The following is a 16840-nucleotide window of genomic DNA, read 5'->3' on the forward strand; positions in this document are numbered from 1 at the left end:
TTTCCCATAAGCTCAGAGATGTCCTCCTACCTGCTTTCTGCTGCAGCTCCCTTCCTGATAAACATCCATGACCATTTAGTATCTAAACCTGCTATCTCCTGCTACTGAAGCAACACCATTTTGTCTCTAAACAGAATAATTTTTATTATTATTATTATTTTTTGTGGCACATCTACTGAAGCACATTTACAGCATTTATATGACGGAAAAATAACATGAGGTAATAACCTGAGGGAGGGAACTTGAGGGAATCAGATTGACACTAGAGACTAGTATGTAACATTTTAGACATCAATGCAAGTTCCTGAAGCAGAGAAGGGCCACCAGGTGCCTTGCAAGCTGACAGTGGAGCAGCAGCAGCAGTGGCTGCACTTTTACACACATTGCCAGACTGTCGACAAAGGGATTAGCACGGAGGCCCCTGCGAGGCTGGAGGAGGCGGTGGCCGGTATCATCATGACAGCGCATGGGACTGGGAAGTGAAACCCATCATCAGCACAGAAGTGAAACTGCCTGCACACAAGCTCATCAAATTAAAATGTAAACAGCTGGCCAAAAAAAAAAAAAAAAAAAAGAGAGAAAAAAAAAAAAGGGACAGTTTTAATGAGCTAAGTCCTCTCTTGCAGCTCTTGAGAGCGTGAACGATCCTGTTTGTGCAAGGGAGAACCACTCTTCTGAGAGTTTCAGATCAAGTGCTAACTGTGTTATTTGCTACAGTAATGGGTAAAAAGTAGCACTCAGGCAAAGATGTGGTTTTTGAACTGAGGGTGACACATTTCTGGGGTGCTGGGGGCTAGCATTTTTTGTTTAGTCCAGCTAGAAGGCTTTTTTTTATTATTATTTTTATTTATTTTTTTATTTTTTCCTGAGGAAAGGGATCGATTGTCAGTACCTCTTTAGGAGATCAAAGTGTAGGGGAAAATCAACTTTAGGATCTGCTACCTTCAGGGGCCCAAGTCAGCCTTATTTTAACAGCTGTGAAGTTACACTGAGCACAGAGCACAGAACCAGCTTCTGCATTGGTTTGCTTAAATATTTCGTGTCAACAGCATGCGGGCATGGGGTTATGTTTTTAACTTAAGAAGTAAGAAGATTTTTGTGGACAGTCTTCAGAAAGGTGTTAAGGACTGTCCTTATCACCCAGATAACGCTTTTAAGGTAAATTTAGATGTTAGAACCTGCTTAGGTTGGCAGTGCCTCTATTAACGTTGCTCGATTTCAGTTACGTAATTTTGGTTGCTTAACATGGTTCCTGTGTTGCCCTAGGTTAAATGTCGTGCATATGTTTCACCAGCATAATGCCTTGAAATGATTTCACCTCAGATACAACCTTTCTCCAGCCTTCCAGCACAGGGAAGTCGTGGTGAATAAAGGGTATGGAGAATGTGTGAGGAGAAGAGAATGAGGTGCACGTCTTGCCTAAGCACTCGGTTGTGCTGCAGGGAACTGGGAGGGAGGCAAAAGGGCAGCAGTGTGCCTGCTGTGCCCTACAGCAGTGGGGATGCTCTGCTCAGCTTTAGGGAGCTGCTTGTGGCTTTTCCAGCACTTTCTGCACAGCAAATGAAGTAGCTTATGGCAGGGGCCAGGGATACAGCAGGGCTGCTTTTGGACATTTGCGTGAAAACTTGGCCCCATGTAAATCCAGAACAAAACACCTATTGGTTTATTTAATGGGACTGAGTTTTCATTCGGGGTAAGTGAATGCTGTGTAAACACAGATATAAGAACTTCCTGGAGTAAGCCACTTGAGAAAAACTTTCAAAAGTGTACCTTCATGCTGACCCAATCTGGTTTGGCAGGAGACAGGTGGGTATATTTCCCAAATCTTGAAGTTTCCACGTACACCCACGGAACATCCCTATAAGTACGCAAACAGATCAGTTGCCCTGCAGCTGATTTGCTTGCACAGCTCTTGCATTTCTTTGTGCAGTGACCCTGATTTGCTGACATCTCCCCATGTGGTTATTTATCCATTTGGTCCGTTGTTCTGTGGTGGTCAGAGTTTGCAAACAATTTAAGGTGCAGTAGTGGATGAGGTTGATAACAGCTTTTTTCTTATATTTAAATTAGGTGGCATCTGTGGTACTGATGGTAAACAAATTATGTTATTTTTGATGCCGCTTACTTCAACTGCAACTCTTTTCTGATGAAATAGCCATCGGGCCAAGCACAACAGGCAAAGCTGCATGCTCACAATGTGAAACTGTAACTGCCAACAGGACAAAATAGTTATCACCCAATGATAAGAGTAGTTGTGCAAGGTTTTTTTTCTTTTTGCAATTGGAAATATAATCTGAAGAACTACAAAAACATTTTGCTCATATCATGAGCAACAGTCAACTAATGAAGTGTCAACTTATGTTGGCCTGTCTCACCCTATTGATTACCTTTGGTTTATTCAGCTAACAAAGTATAATGTGGCTTACGTGATAAAAATGGCAAAATTTGGACCCAGTGAATAACAATCAACAGCTGAGAATGAATATGTGTGCATGTATTGCATCCTGCCAAAGGATACAGTCAGATATGTTATTAAAATGCAGTAGGTATCTTTGCTTTGGCAGATACCCAGGAAGATGTTGTGAGAAAATGTAAAGATGTATAAAACTGATCATTTAGCATGGTTTAATAAAAGTAAGTACATAAGCATTAAAAAGTAGAAGCTGGATAAAAGAATAGTATCATAATCATTCTTACTAGAATCTGGAAGGCTCTCACTAATATCATAGAAATGTCTGTAATATAATTTGTATTGCATTTTTATATTACATTTCATATTTTGCCATCCATACCTTCTATCCTTGTCAGCACAGGCATTCTTGTCTCTTTTCCCTTTTTCTTCTTTTTATCTAATATTTTACTGTAATGATTTAAAACAAAACACAACAAAACAAAACAAAAAACTCTAATGACACATCTAAGATCAGCAGAAAAAAATCCCCAAAGAAAAATATAGTAAATGTGATCACAGCATCTGATGGCATCCCTTTCTTTCTCCCCACCATGTGGGCAGACTTCCGAAGCTTTAGCTCCATTTTCATTCTGTCCTCATTTGGCTGACCCTTCTTCAGTGGAATCAGTGGATCTTTTTGCCTAAGAAAGAGATGGAATAAAGTGAAAGGATAAGTTTGAGGGGTGGTTTGTCTTCCCTAAAGTGTGTCTGTTCTCATTCCCCCTTGCATCTGCCCATGCCGCCACCTATATTTTAAGCATGCCTTCCCACCCCCAGATCCATCTGGCCATGACACGGCTCAGGGATGACTAAAGCAGCACGCAGGAGCTTCATGTGACCGTGTTGTCACTTGAGATTCATTTTCCCCCTTGGTTTCTCTCGGACCTTCCCAGGGGCCGCAGTTTACAAGCCTATTGCTCCCTCTAGAGCCCTTCAGCCCCGTGCTGGGTTGTTCTGGGAGACCACTGACATAAATGCCTCATCTTGCCGGGCGTGAGCTCATGACTCTCTTTGCTTCCAGACTCGGTCAGATGGGATGCAGCTGAATATTGCCAAGCAGAGCACGGGTACAACACCTTCGGATGCTCAGGAACCGGAGGCTGATCCTTCTCGTTTGCTGGCCCAGAAACAGCCTTGCTGGGCAGGCACTGGCAGACGTTATGCTTTGTACTTCCTCTTAAGTTCTTACAGCTTTGCATGGCATCCAGGGATCTCGCAAGCAATCCTGTAAAGTCAGGAGCTGGGGACAACTGACTTTAGCTTTCAAATCAGCAGTAACTCTCCAGGGCACTGTTGGTAAGCTAGTCTCTAACAAACCCTTTGGCAGTCTCTGGGTATCGTTTCAAAAGTCAGTATTGCATTTTGGCCAGAAACGCTACTGTTTCCATTACTTTTTTTCTGAAAGGGTACTGACATTAATGCTCCTGCAAAATAAATGTTACCAGGCAATTTTTCCTACCCTAGTTATGTGGGAATACTTGATGGAAGCAGTGAGTCCTGTGCTCTACCCATAAACATACGACAGCATGTCTGATGTCAGTGGGGAGGGTTTCCAAAGGCAGTGCTCCGTCCCACATCTGGAGAATTTAATCTTTGTGCTCATCAGGTGCTCTGTGCCTGACATTAGGAGCTACCAGGGATGGCTGCAGATAGCAGCACTCTCTGAAAGGACTGCTGGACCCCAGAGAGGCACAGCTTGGCATGGGCAACACCCTTCAGCCCTTCCACCATCGGCACAGACTCCCATGATGATACTGTGGTGACTGGCTTAAACGTGTCGAGGAGCACATCATAGACCCAAAGTAAAAGTCTCAGATTTTGATGTTAGTCAATGAAGGGCTACATGCTGGCTTGCTGTCACCACTGGGCCATAAACAAATTGTCATCATGACTGTTTGAAGCATCTGAACCAGGCCAGCATTTCAGAAGGTCCTCCTGGGGTATGTGATCCCTCTTTATAGTCACTAGAGAGCTCAGTCCTTCACTTAGGCTGTCTGACCCAGCTTTGGAGGCACCCCCTCCTTCCTGAGCTGAGCAGGGATGCACAGTGCTCAGCATAGGTCTTCTGCCCTTAGTTAGGAGCTCCAGTTACTTAGAAATCAGAAATCTGCTATATCCTCCAGTGCTAGGGAGTCTGAATATGGCCTGCAGTGACTAATCTGGTATTATATCCACCAGTGTAGTCTGCTGCATGTTTTATATCTATCTGTGTGTGTGTGCTGGTGTATAGGTGTATTATACAAGCATATGCTGAAAATAAAAATTTATCTTGTATCTTGGCTGTATCATAATACATAAAAGCAAGGAGGAGAAGTTTATTGTCATGCTGTCATCCCAAAGCAGGTACACCCATAAAACATATATTTCACTAACAATACCTCCAATCTAAACCTGCCTTTGTCAACCAGGCATATAAATGATGAATAATGTAGAAGCTATGAATAAAAATGATAAAACCACTTAATAAAACTAAATGTAAATGAAACAGAACAACCAGAGAAAAGCACAGCCAGAATTATTGGTAAGCAGCAATGAGTGACATGTAGGTTTATGGTTATATAGCCCTGTGGTTAACCAGTATGTGGTTAATGAATAGTCTTCTGTCAACAAGAAGTAAGCTACATATCTTCCTGCTTTTGCCAGCTTGTATCACAGACTTATACTGGTTCTGAGATCTCTGTTTTGTAGAAGATCTTGAAAGTAACTTTGCTCCCCTCTTCTTCTTTATTCTGGTCTTGTAGACTGATAATGTGGCCACGTTGTCCTTACAGTTCATCAGTCTAATGACTTTTTTTCCTGCATTTGTTTCTATCTCAAAACTCTTCAAAGGCCTTCTATAGAAAAAAATATACTGTATTCTAGCAAAACAGCAGAATTACCTAATGCATCAGCTGTTGTCAAAAAATAAACTGGAAGCAAGATGGAAGTACTGCAGATTAGTAAAGGGAATAATGCATATTTTCAAAGTCTCTCAGTCTTGGAGATCTAAGTGTTGCATCTGCAACAGGGAAACTATTTTTTATATTTTTAAAAGAAAAAAGAACCACCGGTGCCTCTCTGATATTTAAGTCTAATGCTATGGGTATTAAAATTTGTTGGAAGAAAGCTTATTGAGCTTTATTGTTAATGCCTCATAGAAAGATCTGGTGTGATGGTGGAAAAAATAAAAAAGCTTTATCACATAACTTGGTATTAAAAAATGTCAGGAACACCATGATCCTTGGTCAAGGTAGGTATAGGACACTAGAGTTGGGGTCCAAAGGCCCTGAGACAGTGATCTAAAATTACTTATGCTTCACTTGGAATTCTTTTGATCTCAGGGACTGCTTTCTAGTAAGAATGTGGAGGTAAAAGATAGCGGCCTGGGATCTGGGAGGTTTGTATTTCAGCTTCTGTTTTCTCAGGGCTGTGATTCAGGATTATTGTCGGATTTAGCTGCAGCAGCCAAAGTGGTTAGCATCACTGGCCGCAGGCTTCCTGTGAGATCTTGGCCAAGACACTTTATCTGCCCACAGTTCCTCATCTGTAAAGTGGGGAGAATACCTCTCTAATTCACAGGGATGCGATGAAGACAGCTTCCAGTAACAGCTATGTGTGTGCAGTGCGCTCACTGTGCTGTTGATGCAGACCATTAGCACCACACTAGGAATCGCATTAAGAGAAGTATTGAATTGCAAGTAAATGTACACAGGGAGGGGGAGAATATTGCTGCTAGAGGCAGGCATTTATACTTGTATTTACATGTATATTTATATTTATTTATATAGATAAACCAAGCAAACTATAGGAGTGGGAGGTCTTAGGAGGGAAGAAGCTCCTCCTTCAGGAGGGCTGGAGCCAAGCAATGGAATGAGCAGGCAGAGCTGTATGGGAAGGGCATAGCATGTGCCCAAAGGAGAAGGACCTCAATGTTCTTACAATGGTTCCTGGTTATCTAACTTGAGGTGATGGCCCTTGATGTCTCTGACTGATAGTGAAGATTTCTGCCAGTGTCTGAGTCCTCTGTGATGCTGAGATAACGATGCTAAACCTGCTGACAGCCAATGTTTTTATTGCTGCCCAGGCCAAAGTCGTAATGAATACATACATGAGGTCTTATCAAGGATAAAGAAAGTTACTTCTGTTACTGAGGAAATGCCTAAAGTAATGCTGGCATTGGCCAAAAGTGAATCCAGAGGTAGCAGGATTTGAATACATCACAGTCACAAGGGGATACAAAGCCATCCAGCCTCCCCAGCAGCCATCCAAACGAGCACTTTTCAGAACTCTGAGCTGTGGCATGCACACAACAGTTTTGAAAAGGCCTTCACAGTTTTCTTACTGAATAATAGAGAAACTGAGCATAATGCTCCGCTATGTCTTCATAAAATGTTTTAATTCTCTGCGGACAGGCAGCGGGGATTTTTTATTTTTTCCATTCCCTTGTTTCTTGGCATTGCAGTAGCAGATTATTTTTAAAGGGTTCGTAGTATGGAATTGATCTAATGCTAGCTTCAACACCAAAGCATGGGATTTTACGATCCGCCCAGGGGACCTGAGCACCCAGTTCTCTTTAATTTTAACAAGCACTGTTGATCAGATTCCCGTGGCAGTTTTGGAAGAGTCAGCCACAATTTTCAAGCTTCTCTGAACTAACAGCCTTCAGAAAGTACAGATAATGCACCAGTAGTCAAGTAGATCAGATAAACTGCAACAGTTAGGGGTAACCACCTTATTTTACAAACAAAATGTAGATCATTTACATATAAATTAATATTTTTTTTTCAAATGCTTTGAGCAGTTGCCACAGAGGGAATGCATCCAGCATCAGACAGTGGTGAGGTTATACACCACACTGTCTGTGCTCATACCTGTCCTTAGATATGGACAGATGAAGTGTTTTGGTGCCATTTGGAGTGTTCTGGTGCTATTGGAAAGGACAAATGCACCTTTTCTTGATGTATGTTCAATAACCTTTTTTCCTGTTGCAGGGAAAAGCTTCACGCTAACCATCACAGTTTTCACGAACCCTCCGCAAGTAGCCACGTACCACAGAGCCATCAAGATAACGGTGGATGGACCTCGAGAACCCAGAAGTAAGTGAAATAACAACAACATTTGCAAAAGGTGATGTTGATGGTTTAGTACAGGGGTTCCTCACCAGCCACATGAGATGCAGCAACCTCCAGTGCATGGGGAGCGGTGGATGTGCCTCAAGCCAAAGTTGTCCCATGAATGGTTTTAATTATGTCTTCCTGAAGCCTTATTTTTCATGGGTGCCCAGCTGATCCAGAGTATGAATTGCATTGCATTTATGAAGTATCTACCCAGGGATGACTTGGATCATACCCAAAAGCTGACAAAAGGGATGCTGGTAAAAGGTGGGCAGTGTATACCCTATGCATCATTTCTTGCTAGCCTCGCCTTTCAGATGTTAAGAGGGTTTTAAAGCATTGGAAACCAATATGTCATTGATCCAAATTTTCAAGCTCAGCCACCCTGCAAAAATAAATAAATGTCTGAGAGAGGACACCTGGTTGCTGCATGGTAGAGTTCACTGTGCCTCACTCCACGGTATAACTTGGGAAAACAGTAATTGCTGAGAGTAGTGCTTCCAACAAGCAAATGCAATTACCCCGCTGGGATACCCATTCTCATAGACAGGCAATCTTTCCTATATATTTTTTTCTTTTTTAAGAATAAATTATAAGGAGAAGATGAATGATTTGGTATCTTCAGGGAATTGCCCACACCTTTCACACACGCAGTTGTTTTTGTGAGGTTGGAGGGAAGGTTGCTTTGTTTGGGATGGAAGTGGGGTGAGGGTGGAACAGACAGGCAGATGTAAATGCTCCTGCAGCACATGCTCTGCCTGTTACCAGAGGCAATCCTTAACCTCAGTCACTAGCCCGAGTGTGGAATTTTCATATTTTTATCGAAATGCCCTGATGCAAATTGAGGTTTGTGGTTAGTTTTTCACTCCTCCTGCACACTTGGCAGAAGTTCTGGCTGTTGCTTAAGTGGAGTCGTCCCGGGAGAAGAGAGCAGTAAGATTCAAACACCCACTAGAGAATGAGACTTACGGCTCTGGGCTACTTAACTGAGTGGTGGAAAAAAATAATGATTTGAAACTTGAGTTAAAATAGCTTAGAAAACTCCTATCTTTAATGTACATTTTCTTCCTGAGCCTTCATTCGTCTGAGTTGTGTCGTGATACTGCATATATTTAATGGAAGATTCTGTCCTATATTTTTTGGATTTGAGGCCAGACTTTAAAACAAATATTGCTGTCAGGGCAAGGCTTCTTACTTAGTTTGCATTTGTTTTTCTGAAAACTGTGGTTGGATTGTCCCTGAAAAATATCCCCGGTGAACAAGGCAGCTGTGCACATAAAATAGATATTTGTATATGCAAGCTGCTGATTTGTGTATGCAATTACCTGGGCATGTTCATAGTTTGCACACAACAAATAAGCGTTAGTTGTTTGAATATGAGTCTGCTAGATTAGTAAGAACCAAAACCATCCTGCAGGCATACCTACTGTTTTAAATCAATTCTTCAGTTGCTATAGTAGTTAATATTTAATAAGATTCTACATTTTAAAAAGGAAGTAGAAATATAATACATTCTGAAGCAACACATGTATCTTCCTGACTCAAATGCATGTAAAAGCTTCCTTGTAAATGATTTCACTTTGTCGCGGGCAAGTCAGAGGTATAAAGGAGCTCCACGGTCGGGGAGGCTTTATGTGTGTCGTGAGCAGCGGTCAGCCCCCCCTTGGCAGGAATGCACAGCTCCTTTTATCACTAAATCACTCCTGAGGCAAGGTAGAAGGGATTATGCTCCTTTCACTTGTTAGGGGGCTGCAAGGTCCTTCAACCTGACTTCCCACCAGGGGTTTCTGAACTGCAGCGGCTGTTGCAGTCAGTCTGGACTCTGCTGTCCTCCTGGTACATCTGACTGAAATACTGGGTGGCTTGGAGAAATATAGCACACGCTGCGAAGGAAGGAAGAAGTAGTTCCCAGTGCTTTCCCCATTCCTTGTTCCTCACGTGTTTGGAACAACCCTTACTACAGCTCAGGTTTTTTTAGCACCACGTCACCAGTTTCTAGTAACTAAACTCAGAATCCATTCTCTCCAAGTAATTCTTGTTGCTCTGAGGCAGTTCTGCCTGTTTTGGGCTATATATTTCTTTTTATGCCCTCACTCGGTGTGTGCATCCTGTTCTGCACTGACCCGATTAGATCAAGGTGCATTTGTAGCCTGTACAAAAAGTGATTGCATGGCATAGATTGCTACCTGTACAAACTCACATGTAAGGTATGTGGTTGGACATAGCAGCACATGCATGCTGTGTCCTGAAGAGCTTTGAAATGATACCAGCCTTCTTGCTTGCATTCAGGCAGGAATCAAAATAAAAGCTGCTAGATTAGAGGAGGGTTTCTAGCTTCAGTGATCAATATTTGGGAACTTCTGTGCCTGGAGATCCATGACTCACTCTCTCTCCTGAGCTGAAGAAACTGCAGAAATACTGAGCTGGGTTTTCTGAGATGTCCTGATTCAAAAGAAATCTGAGGAAGGTAGCAGTGGGAACAAAATTAGATACTGCTTTCCTGCAGACCTCTGGAAAAAAAAGCATACTTAATTCTGAAACCAATTCCAGCAACTTATTTTTAATTCATTTACTTTTTTTTTGTTGTTGTTGTTCGTAACAGTTGCAAATAGACTGAATTCTAGTGAGTGCCTATGTTGCCTGCAAAAAATATTGGAAGTTAAGGTGCCATTTTTGAGAGGCGAAGCAATCTGAGACAGAACTCAGAACTTCGTACCAGGACAATTTTTAGTGACTCTGACAGGTTGTAAAAATACTTAAAACAAAACCAAACACCTTTAGACAGATTAACATAAGAAATAACAGAAACTCTTTCTTTTGTCTTCAGAGAATGATAGATTAGGAGCAGTTTCTGAGCCCTCACCAAATTAGATGCCATTCTAATTCTAATGGTTCTAAAACCAGGGGTTTTAAATGAAAAGGACAACTTCTTCAGCTATGCATGCTTGGGGAAAAGATCTTCAAAAAGTAATGCCATTTTGGGAAAGTAGAAAAATACTCAAATCAAAGGCTCCAAAACCAAGGACTTTTTGGCTCACTGTGATGTGTGGAGATGTCACAATATGTGACGATAGCATGGTGTGCGTCATCCCATGTGTGCACCTTCCCTTTCTGCACAAAGGCCTGACTGTCCAGGTTTTCAGACTATAAATTCTTGCATTGTACATTTGGTCTCAGTGTACAAAGTATGGCCAATTCTTTGCCCAACAGCCTATTTGCATATGTAACTACCAGATTTGCATTTACAACTTTGATAATTACTTGCGTGCATTATTTACACCATTGTCTTTTTTTTTGCCATTGAATTTCTGACTGTGCCTATCCAGATGATACTTCTCATCAAATTGTCATGGTATGTAGAGAGAGCCAAGGTACTTATGAATCTGGCTCTTCCTCCACTGCATTCATTATGTATTTTTAAAATCTCTTTTGAACATTCTCCGGCTTTACTGAAGTGCTTATTTTCTTTTTTTTTTTTTTTATTATTTTTTATTTTATGAAAAGAAATGATACTGCACTGTCAGTGAGAAGGGCAAGATGACCTAACCCATCATTTTCTTCTCCAACTTCTATGATTCTATGATTCATAAAGCAATTTATGTTTTTATGAGCTAAGTCCATGGGGGAAATCATTAGCAGTAACCAGATCAAGAGTAGTGCTCCTGATGAAAATACTTTTGGTTGGGAAACTTGGTAGAAATAGTATGACTCTTAAATTAAATATTTCCCTTAGGCCATTTGACCTACTGTGCACGTCTGCTCAAAAATTAGGTTTTTCTTCTTTTGACTGCTTCTTTCTGTTTTTCTCATTGAATTGTTTTAACCTACATAACTCTGAAAAAATCACTAATGGACCAGGTGCCTGAAAACTTTGCAGAATGAAAAGGCTGCATAGATTTTGCCCTGGTGGCCCTGAGCTGTCCAGGGTTAAGCTGTGCATTAAATGTGATTATCCCGTATTGGATATGTGGTTTTCCCAAAAACATTTTTGGCATCCTTGTATCAAAGGGCATGATGCTGCAAAACAGAGCGAGAGAGAGAGAATAATTTTGCTGAGCAGGGTTGGAGAAGATGCTTTAAGAGCTGCTGGCCCAAGAAGTGCCTTTCCAGGGACAAAGGTTGGCTTTTGCCTCACAACAGAGTTAGCCACGAGGTGCACATGTGTGGTCAACCACAGTTGAGGGCACCTTCAGACCTTGGTCTGAAGTGATCCCTGCTTGCTCGTGGAGTTCCTGGAGAAACCCTTGGCCTGTAGCTACTTGGAAGGAATGCCTTCACCTTCAGCCTCTCCTGCAAGGAAAAGCCAAACAGTTCACCAACCCCATCATCTCAGTGACCTGAAATAACATGAAATGCCTTCATTTCTTGCTTGCTTTCTGCTGCAAGTACCTCCATCTGCCGGAAACTGAGACTAACATATACCAAAGAACAGTTTAGAAATCATGAGAACATGAATCATCGTGGCATTGGAATAGACCCACCGTATAAATTTCAGAGAAGGCTTACCAGATCCTTCCGCTCACCTGGAGATGTACAGTGCTTCAAAGCTACTTAAAAGTAGAAAATGTGTAGAGGGAAAACTGTCACTTTCAAGTTCAGTGTCTGTATAACATGTCCCTGTACTGAAATGCGAGCGTGGCTGGGACTCTCTGCCTTCACTAACACTAGCTGCATGCCACACACTCCACAGCGCACTGCCCTCTGAAGATAGGAACCCAAATGTGCAAATCACTTTTTAAAAATCTTGGCTAAGACACTCACCCCCAAGAGGTTCCAATCTAAATAAATCTTGTGCAGACAAAAGAAAGGGATGGGCTGCAAGCAGAGCCGGTGGCGGAGCAGTGCTGTTTCTCTGCGTGTATTTGTAGCCCTGCATCCCATTGTCTCATTGACACTGCCTGGCGAGTGGGTGGACGGGTGCTTAAATTATGAGCATGCTCTGGAGACGGCTGTAGTCAGCTTGTGCAATGGTACCGTGCAAGCCTACAGCAGCTGCGTGAAGTTACAAAACATCTCTAGCCCAAATTCGAGCAGTGTGACTTAGTGCATCGCTGTCTCTAAATGGTTTCATCTGCTGTTGGTTGCCTTTGCATGCTTATGTGTGCATCTCTACAGAGCAACACATCCAGAGCAAGACCATCAAATATCATAGGACCATCGTATAGCACAGGATCATCTGACTTTAGATGTTTAAACAGTGGGCTACACAACAGAACCCACTGCTCCTAAAAACAGTGTTGTTTGTTCTCCATAAGATATGCAAAGGATTACGAAACATGCGAATGCTCAGCATTCTCTGGTGATGGGGGCATCCTTTTTGTCCTACTCAATATTTCCCTTCTGGTTTTAATACCAATATCCTTGAGGTTTTGTGGTGTAAACACTTCCTTTCAACCTGGAAAAGATGTTTTGGGATTTTTTCCCTGGCATTTCTTAGTCTCTCTGCTGAATCAGTGAGGAGAATTGATGTTGGGTGACATGGGTAGGGAATTGGTCATTTCAGCTTAATGAAACTGCCAAAATATAAAATCTTATGTCAAGCATTGCTATAGAGGCTGCTTTTCTGGGAGTGTGACAGCTCATATATATTTGCTTGCCTGTTTATTGAGCTGTTTCTTTTAAAGGTAGATAGAAGTGTTGACAGTACAAGCTCCTTCCTCACATTTAGCAGGTAAAGAGAGGAAATCAGAGTTGTTGTAGAGTAGGCTAGGAATGGCAATACAACTAGCCTCGTCCTCTAGAAATTATTTCAGTTCCTTGTTTGAGTCACTTAATCCCACACAGCTCTTTTTCTTTCCTTCTTGAATTACTGTGATTTTAAATTGAGAAGAGGTATGTAGGTTGGTGTTTTGTTTGTTTGTTTGTTCGTTTTTCATTTCTTTCACTTTTTTCATCTTTGTCAATTGAATTTTTGCATTGAATGTTCGTTATTTTATTGCCTAATGATTGAGTGTCTACAAAGACTATGGTGAGTATTTTGAAGTGTTTACCTATGTTTGCGTGATGGATTTTCAAATATAGCCAGTCTTGGTCTAGCTCTGCTGAAATCAGTGGGAAAGTCCTCTGTAGCTGCGACAAAAGCAGAATTAGGTGATTGCATATTACTTAGGAAAATGCTTCCAAAGCAGCCAGTAGGTCTGACGTTCATCACAGGGTTGTGACTATCTGCTGGCCTCCACTGAAGACCCTAGCCCACTGACATGCCAATTTTCTTTCTGGTGAAGTGGGTTGGTGGTGCTCTAAGCCAGAGAATTGTGAGTCTGGTCCTGCATCCATCCCGTTGTCTTCTGCAAGAGTGGGCTTTCAATGGCAGACACAAAATGCCAGAAAATGAAAGCTTTGCAGCAGTTGCCGGGGCCTTGCATGAGCTGGGGAACGGTGGACTTCTGTTTGAAACCTGCTGGGGTTTCGAGGGTGTCACATAACCCCTGCCCTTCCTAGAAGGAGGTTAGCCAGCCAAGTGGTGCTGTTGGATCATCTGTTGGCAACCCCGCTGCCCCATCCAGGGCTCGCCACCAAATGCCTGCTGCGCTGCCAGCAGCAGAGGAGGTGTCATTCAGGGGTGCATGGGAGGGCAGCAGGACGTGAATGCAGGACACCTCTGCAGCCTGATCCCTTCCACCCTTCCTTCAGCAGGATGCCACATGGAGGGAGGTCTCCTCCTCAGGCTCCCATGGGAGAGAGGGGAGGGAAAATGTGGGATGTGCCCCTGGGAACTGCAGCTTCCACCCCATGAAGGAGTGGTCAGGCACTCACGTTTGCCAAGCAAGCTTCTGGAAGGCAGTATAGAGCCCTTCTGAGGCCTCCATTTTTGAGAAGTCGCCTTATTTAGGGATTTAACAAAACAAGCACCTAAGAGAAAGGCGGGGTCAATCCGTGTGGCATTTCCACCCATGCTGCAGTCCCTCCTCACTTTGCCTGCCCTGGGTTATCTGAAGGTGCAGCAGTCCCTGTAAGCCTGTGTGAAAGAAAACACGTCAGGTTTTTGCTTCATCCTCTGTCACCCATTGTAATGAATGCAAAAAGGGCTTTTGCTCTGGATCTCAGTTTGTGCCCTTGTTTTTTGCTTGTCTTTTGCAATTGGGAATCTTAATGAGTAAATGCATTATCTGGTAATGTTGTTGATGAATCTTGGTCAGACTGTCCGAACATCAGTGCTGCATGGGTCATTGCAAAGCAGGAGGGAAAGAATTGCTTGGGAGAGGCCACGTCCACTGATTTCTGAATTGTAAGAGAAAGAGATGTCTCCAGTATTACAGCACATTCTGCTTGTTAATATCCAAAACATATCCTAAGGAAAGGGAAGTATGGAAATATCATCTCCCTTGCCTTCTTTAATTGTGGAGCAGATAAGGAACAGCCTGTGAAAATGGGAGGAGACACGAAAAAGCATTTAACCAGCCACAAATGAAAAGTTCATACTTTTTTTTTTTTTTTTTTTTTTTTTTCCTAAATAGCATCAGACCTTTGTTCTTCCCTGGCAGAGTGCTGTCGTTTGAGCCTATTAAGCAAAATGCACCAGGCCATCTTCTGCAGGCTGACCAGCTAAGAGGAGTCAGGCTGTGTCATAACCCCAGCACATAAAGCTGCAGAAAAAAATTTAGGCGACCGTGTTGATTTAATTATTAAGGATTCTGTTTGTCTGAGTCTGTCTGCCTCTCCTACCTACACCCTGCATTATGGGCTGTTCTTCATTACCTGCTCTACCTATCTTCGCAATCTAGCCACAAACAGTTTTGGTTGACCACACCACTTCCCTCTTGAAAGTTAATACTGTTTGACTCATTCTGCACTGCAAACACCAAGCCAAAGAAAACAAGCCAAAGAATAACCTGCTTGTATGCAGTTTGGAAACTTCTCAGAGGCCCTGCTTTCAAAATGCTATACAGTAGCTTACTATATCTCCCTGCAGCTGCAAAGAAAATGAGGAAAGCAAAAAAAAAAAAATGGTTCAAGAACCTAAAATAAAGACTAGGCAGAACTGCGTGAAATTTATGAGCTTTCAGTGAACTGCAGTCCTGTGTAGGCACAATGGAGCATTAGTACAGAGGAAGGACTGCTTAGTAACCTACAGATAAAAATATTCAACCTCATTTCTTTAGAAAAGCAGGTATTTTCAGCTATTGTGTGAAAACACCAGTCACCAGCCAAAAAAGCAAAGGTCTTCAGTTCAAGGGAAGCACATAGCTGGGATACATGCTTTTTTTTTTTTGGACAGGAGCAAAGTTTTTCACAAGTCCTTGTGCAGTCAATATCCATGGAGGGTAAATTTAGTTTTGTGTTGACAGACTCCCCTGGTTTATGTAAACAGTGAGCCATGGGACTTGAGCATGGGACTTGACCACTGCAAGGAAAGCAAATGCTAGCATCCCTGCTTTGCACACCCCTGGTTGAGAGGGTGGGGGTACAGATTCATCCCACGTAAGTCTGTAATGTAATCAAGGTGCCTGAATTCGGAGCCTCATCCCCTGCATTCAGTGAAGGGACAACCATCTCCAAACAGCAATCAGTCCTTGCAGTCTGTGGCTTCTGTTTCTGCAGCTTTTTCTTTGGACAGAGGTCTCTTTTTGTGCCTATGTTTTTCTTGGTTGCTGGCTTAGTTGTTGGTTGGCTGGTTGTGCCTCATTCTGCACCTCCTCTCTCATCCATATCTTCAACTATTATGTCTCAGCCCATGTCTGGAGGGTATTCTTATGGCGGTTTGTACGTGTGGGAAGATGCAAACTATAAAGAAACAAAAGAGGCTTTTGGCAATGTGCTGCTTAAGTTGGGAGTCATTCAAACTTTGTCAAGGAGTCAGGATTTTTGGAGCATATACATCAACATGGGGGAAAGGGAAAAGAAGGCAAAGGGTATAATTTTTGCAGACTAATTTAACTTCCATGAACAACTTCTTCCCTCAAAACTCCTAACACTCAGTTCCCTTACTTTTACTTCACTGAGGTGACCTAATTCCTGAGATGAACCCACAGAATAATTGCATTTTGACAACAAAAATCGAGGGCACCTATATGTCAGGATCATCATGGCAGGGTGGATACATGGCAAGAAAAGTAATTGTGGGGTTTTGTTGTTTTTTGTTGTTGTTGTTCAGATTTAAGAAGAAGCATGTTTGTGTATTGCTACTTGTTAGTACAGCACGAGCTGTACCAGCAGAGCTGGAGGGGAGAAAGCATCTTTCCTGTCTTGCAGCAATTTCCAAGACTGCTTTTACTGGCTGTTGTAACTCAGGATGAGTGAGAGACTTTTCAAGTGTTTGTCAGGAGCAGAGAGGTCCAGCCAGGAGCAGTCCATA

The 16840-nt window shown here is 42.5% G+C and overlaps 1 protein-coding gene across 4 annotated transcripts in view; it reads left to right on the forward strand.

Annotated features, from left to right (window-relative positions):
• RUNX1 (RUNX family transcription factor 1) overlaps positions 1-16840 on the forward strand; it is a 158099-nt gene that overhangs the window by 101127 nt on the left and 40132 nt on the right. For all 4 annotated transcript variants that reach the window (XM_084306456.1, XM_084306455.1, XM_084306458.1 and 1 more), the window contains one exon: positions 7423-7527. In XM_084306456.1, coding sequence (XP_084162582.1) covers positions 7423-7527 — 105 coding nt within the window. The remainder of the gene's footprint in view (positions 1-7422; positions 7528-16840) is intronic.

Source organism: Netta rufina, assembly GCF_964035555.1.
Source record: "Netta rufina genome assembly, chromosome: 1".
In the NCBI taxonomy this organism is placed as follows: Eukaryota; Metazoa; Chordata; class Aves; order Anseriformes; family Anatidae; genus Netta; species Netta rufina.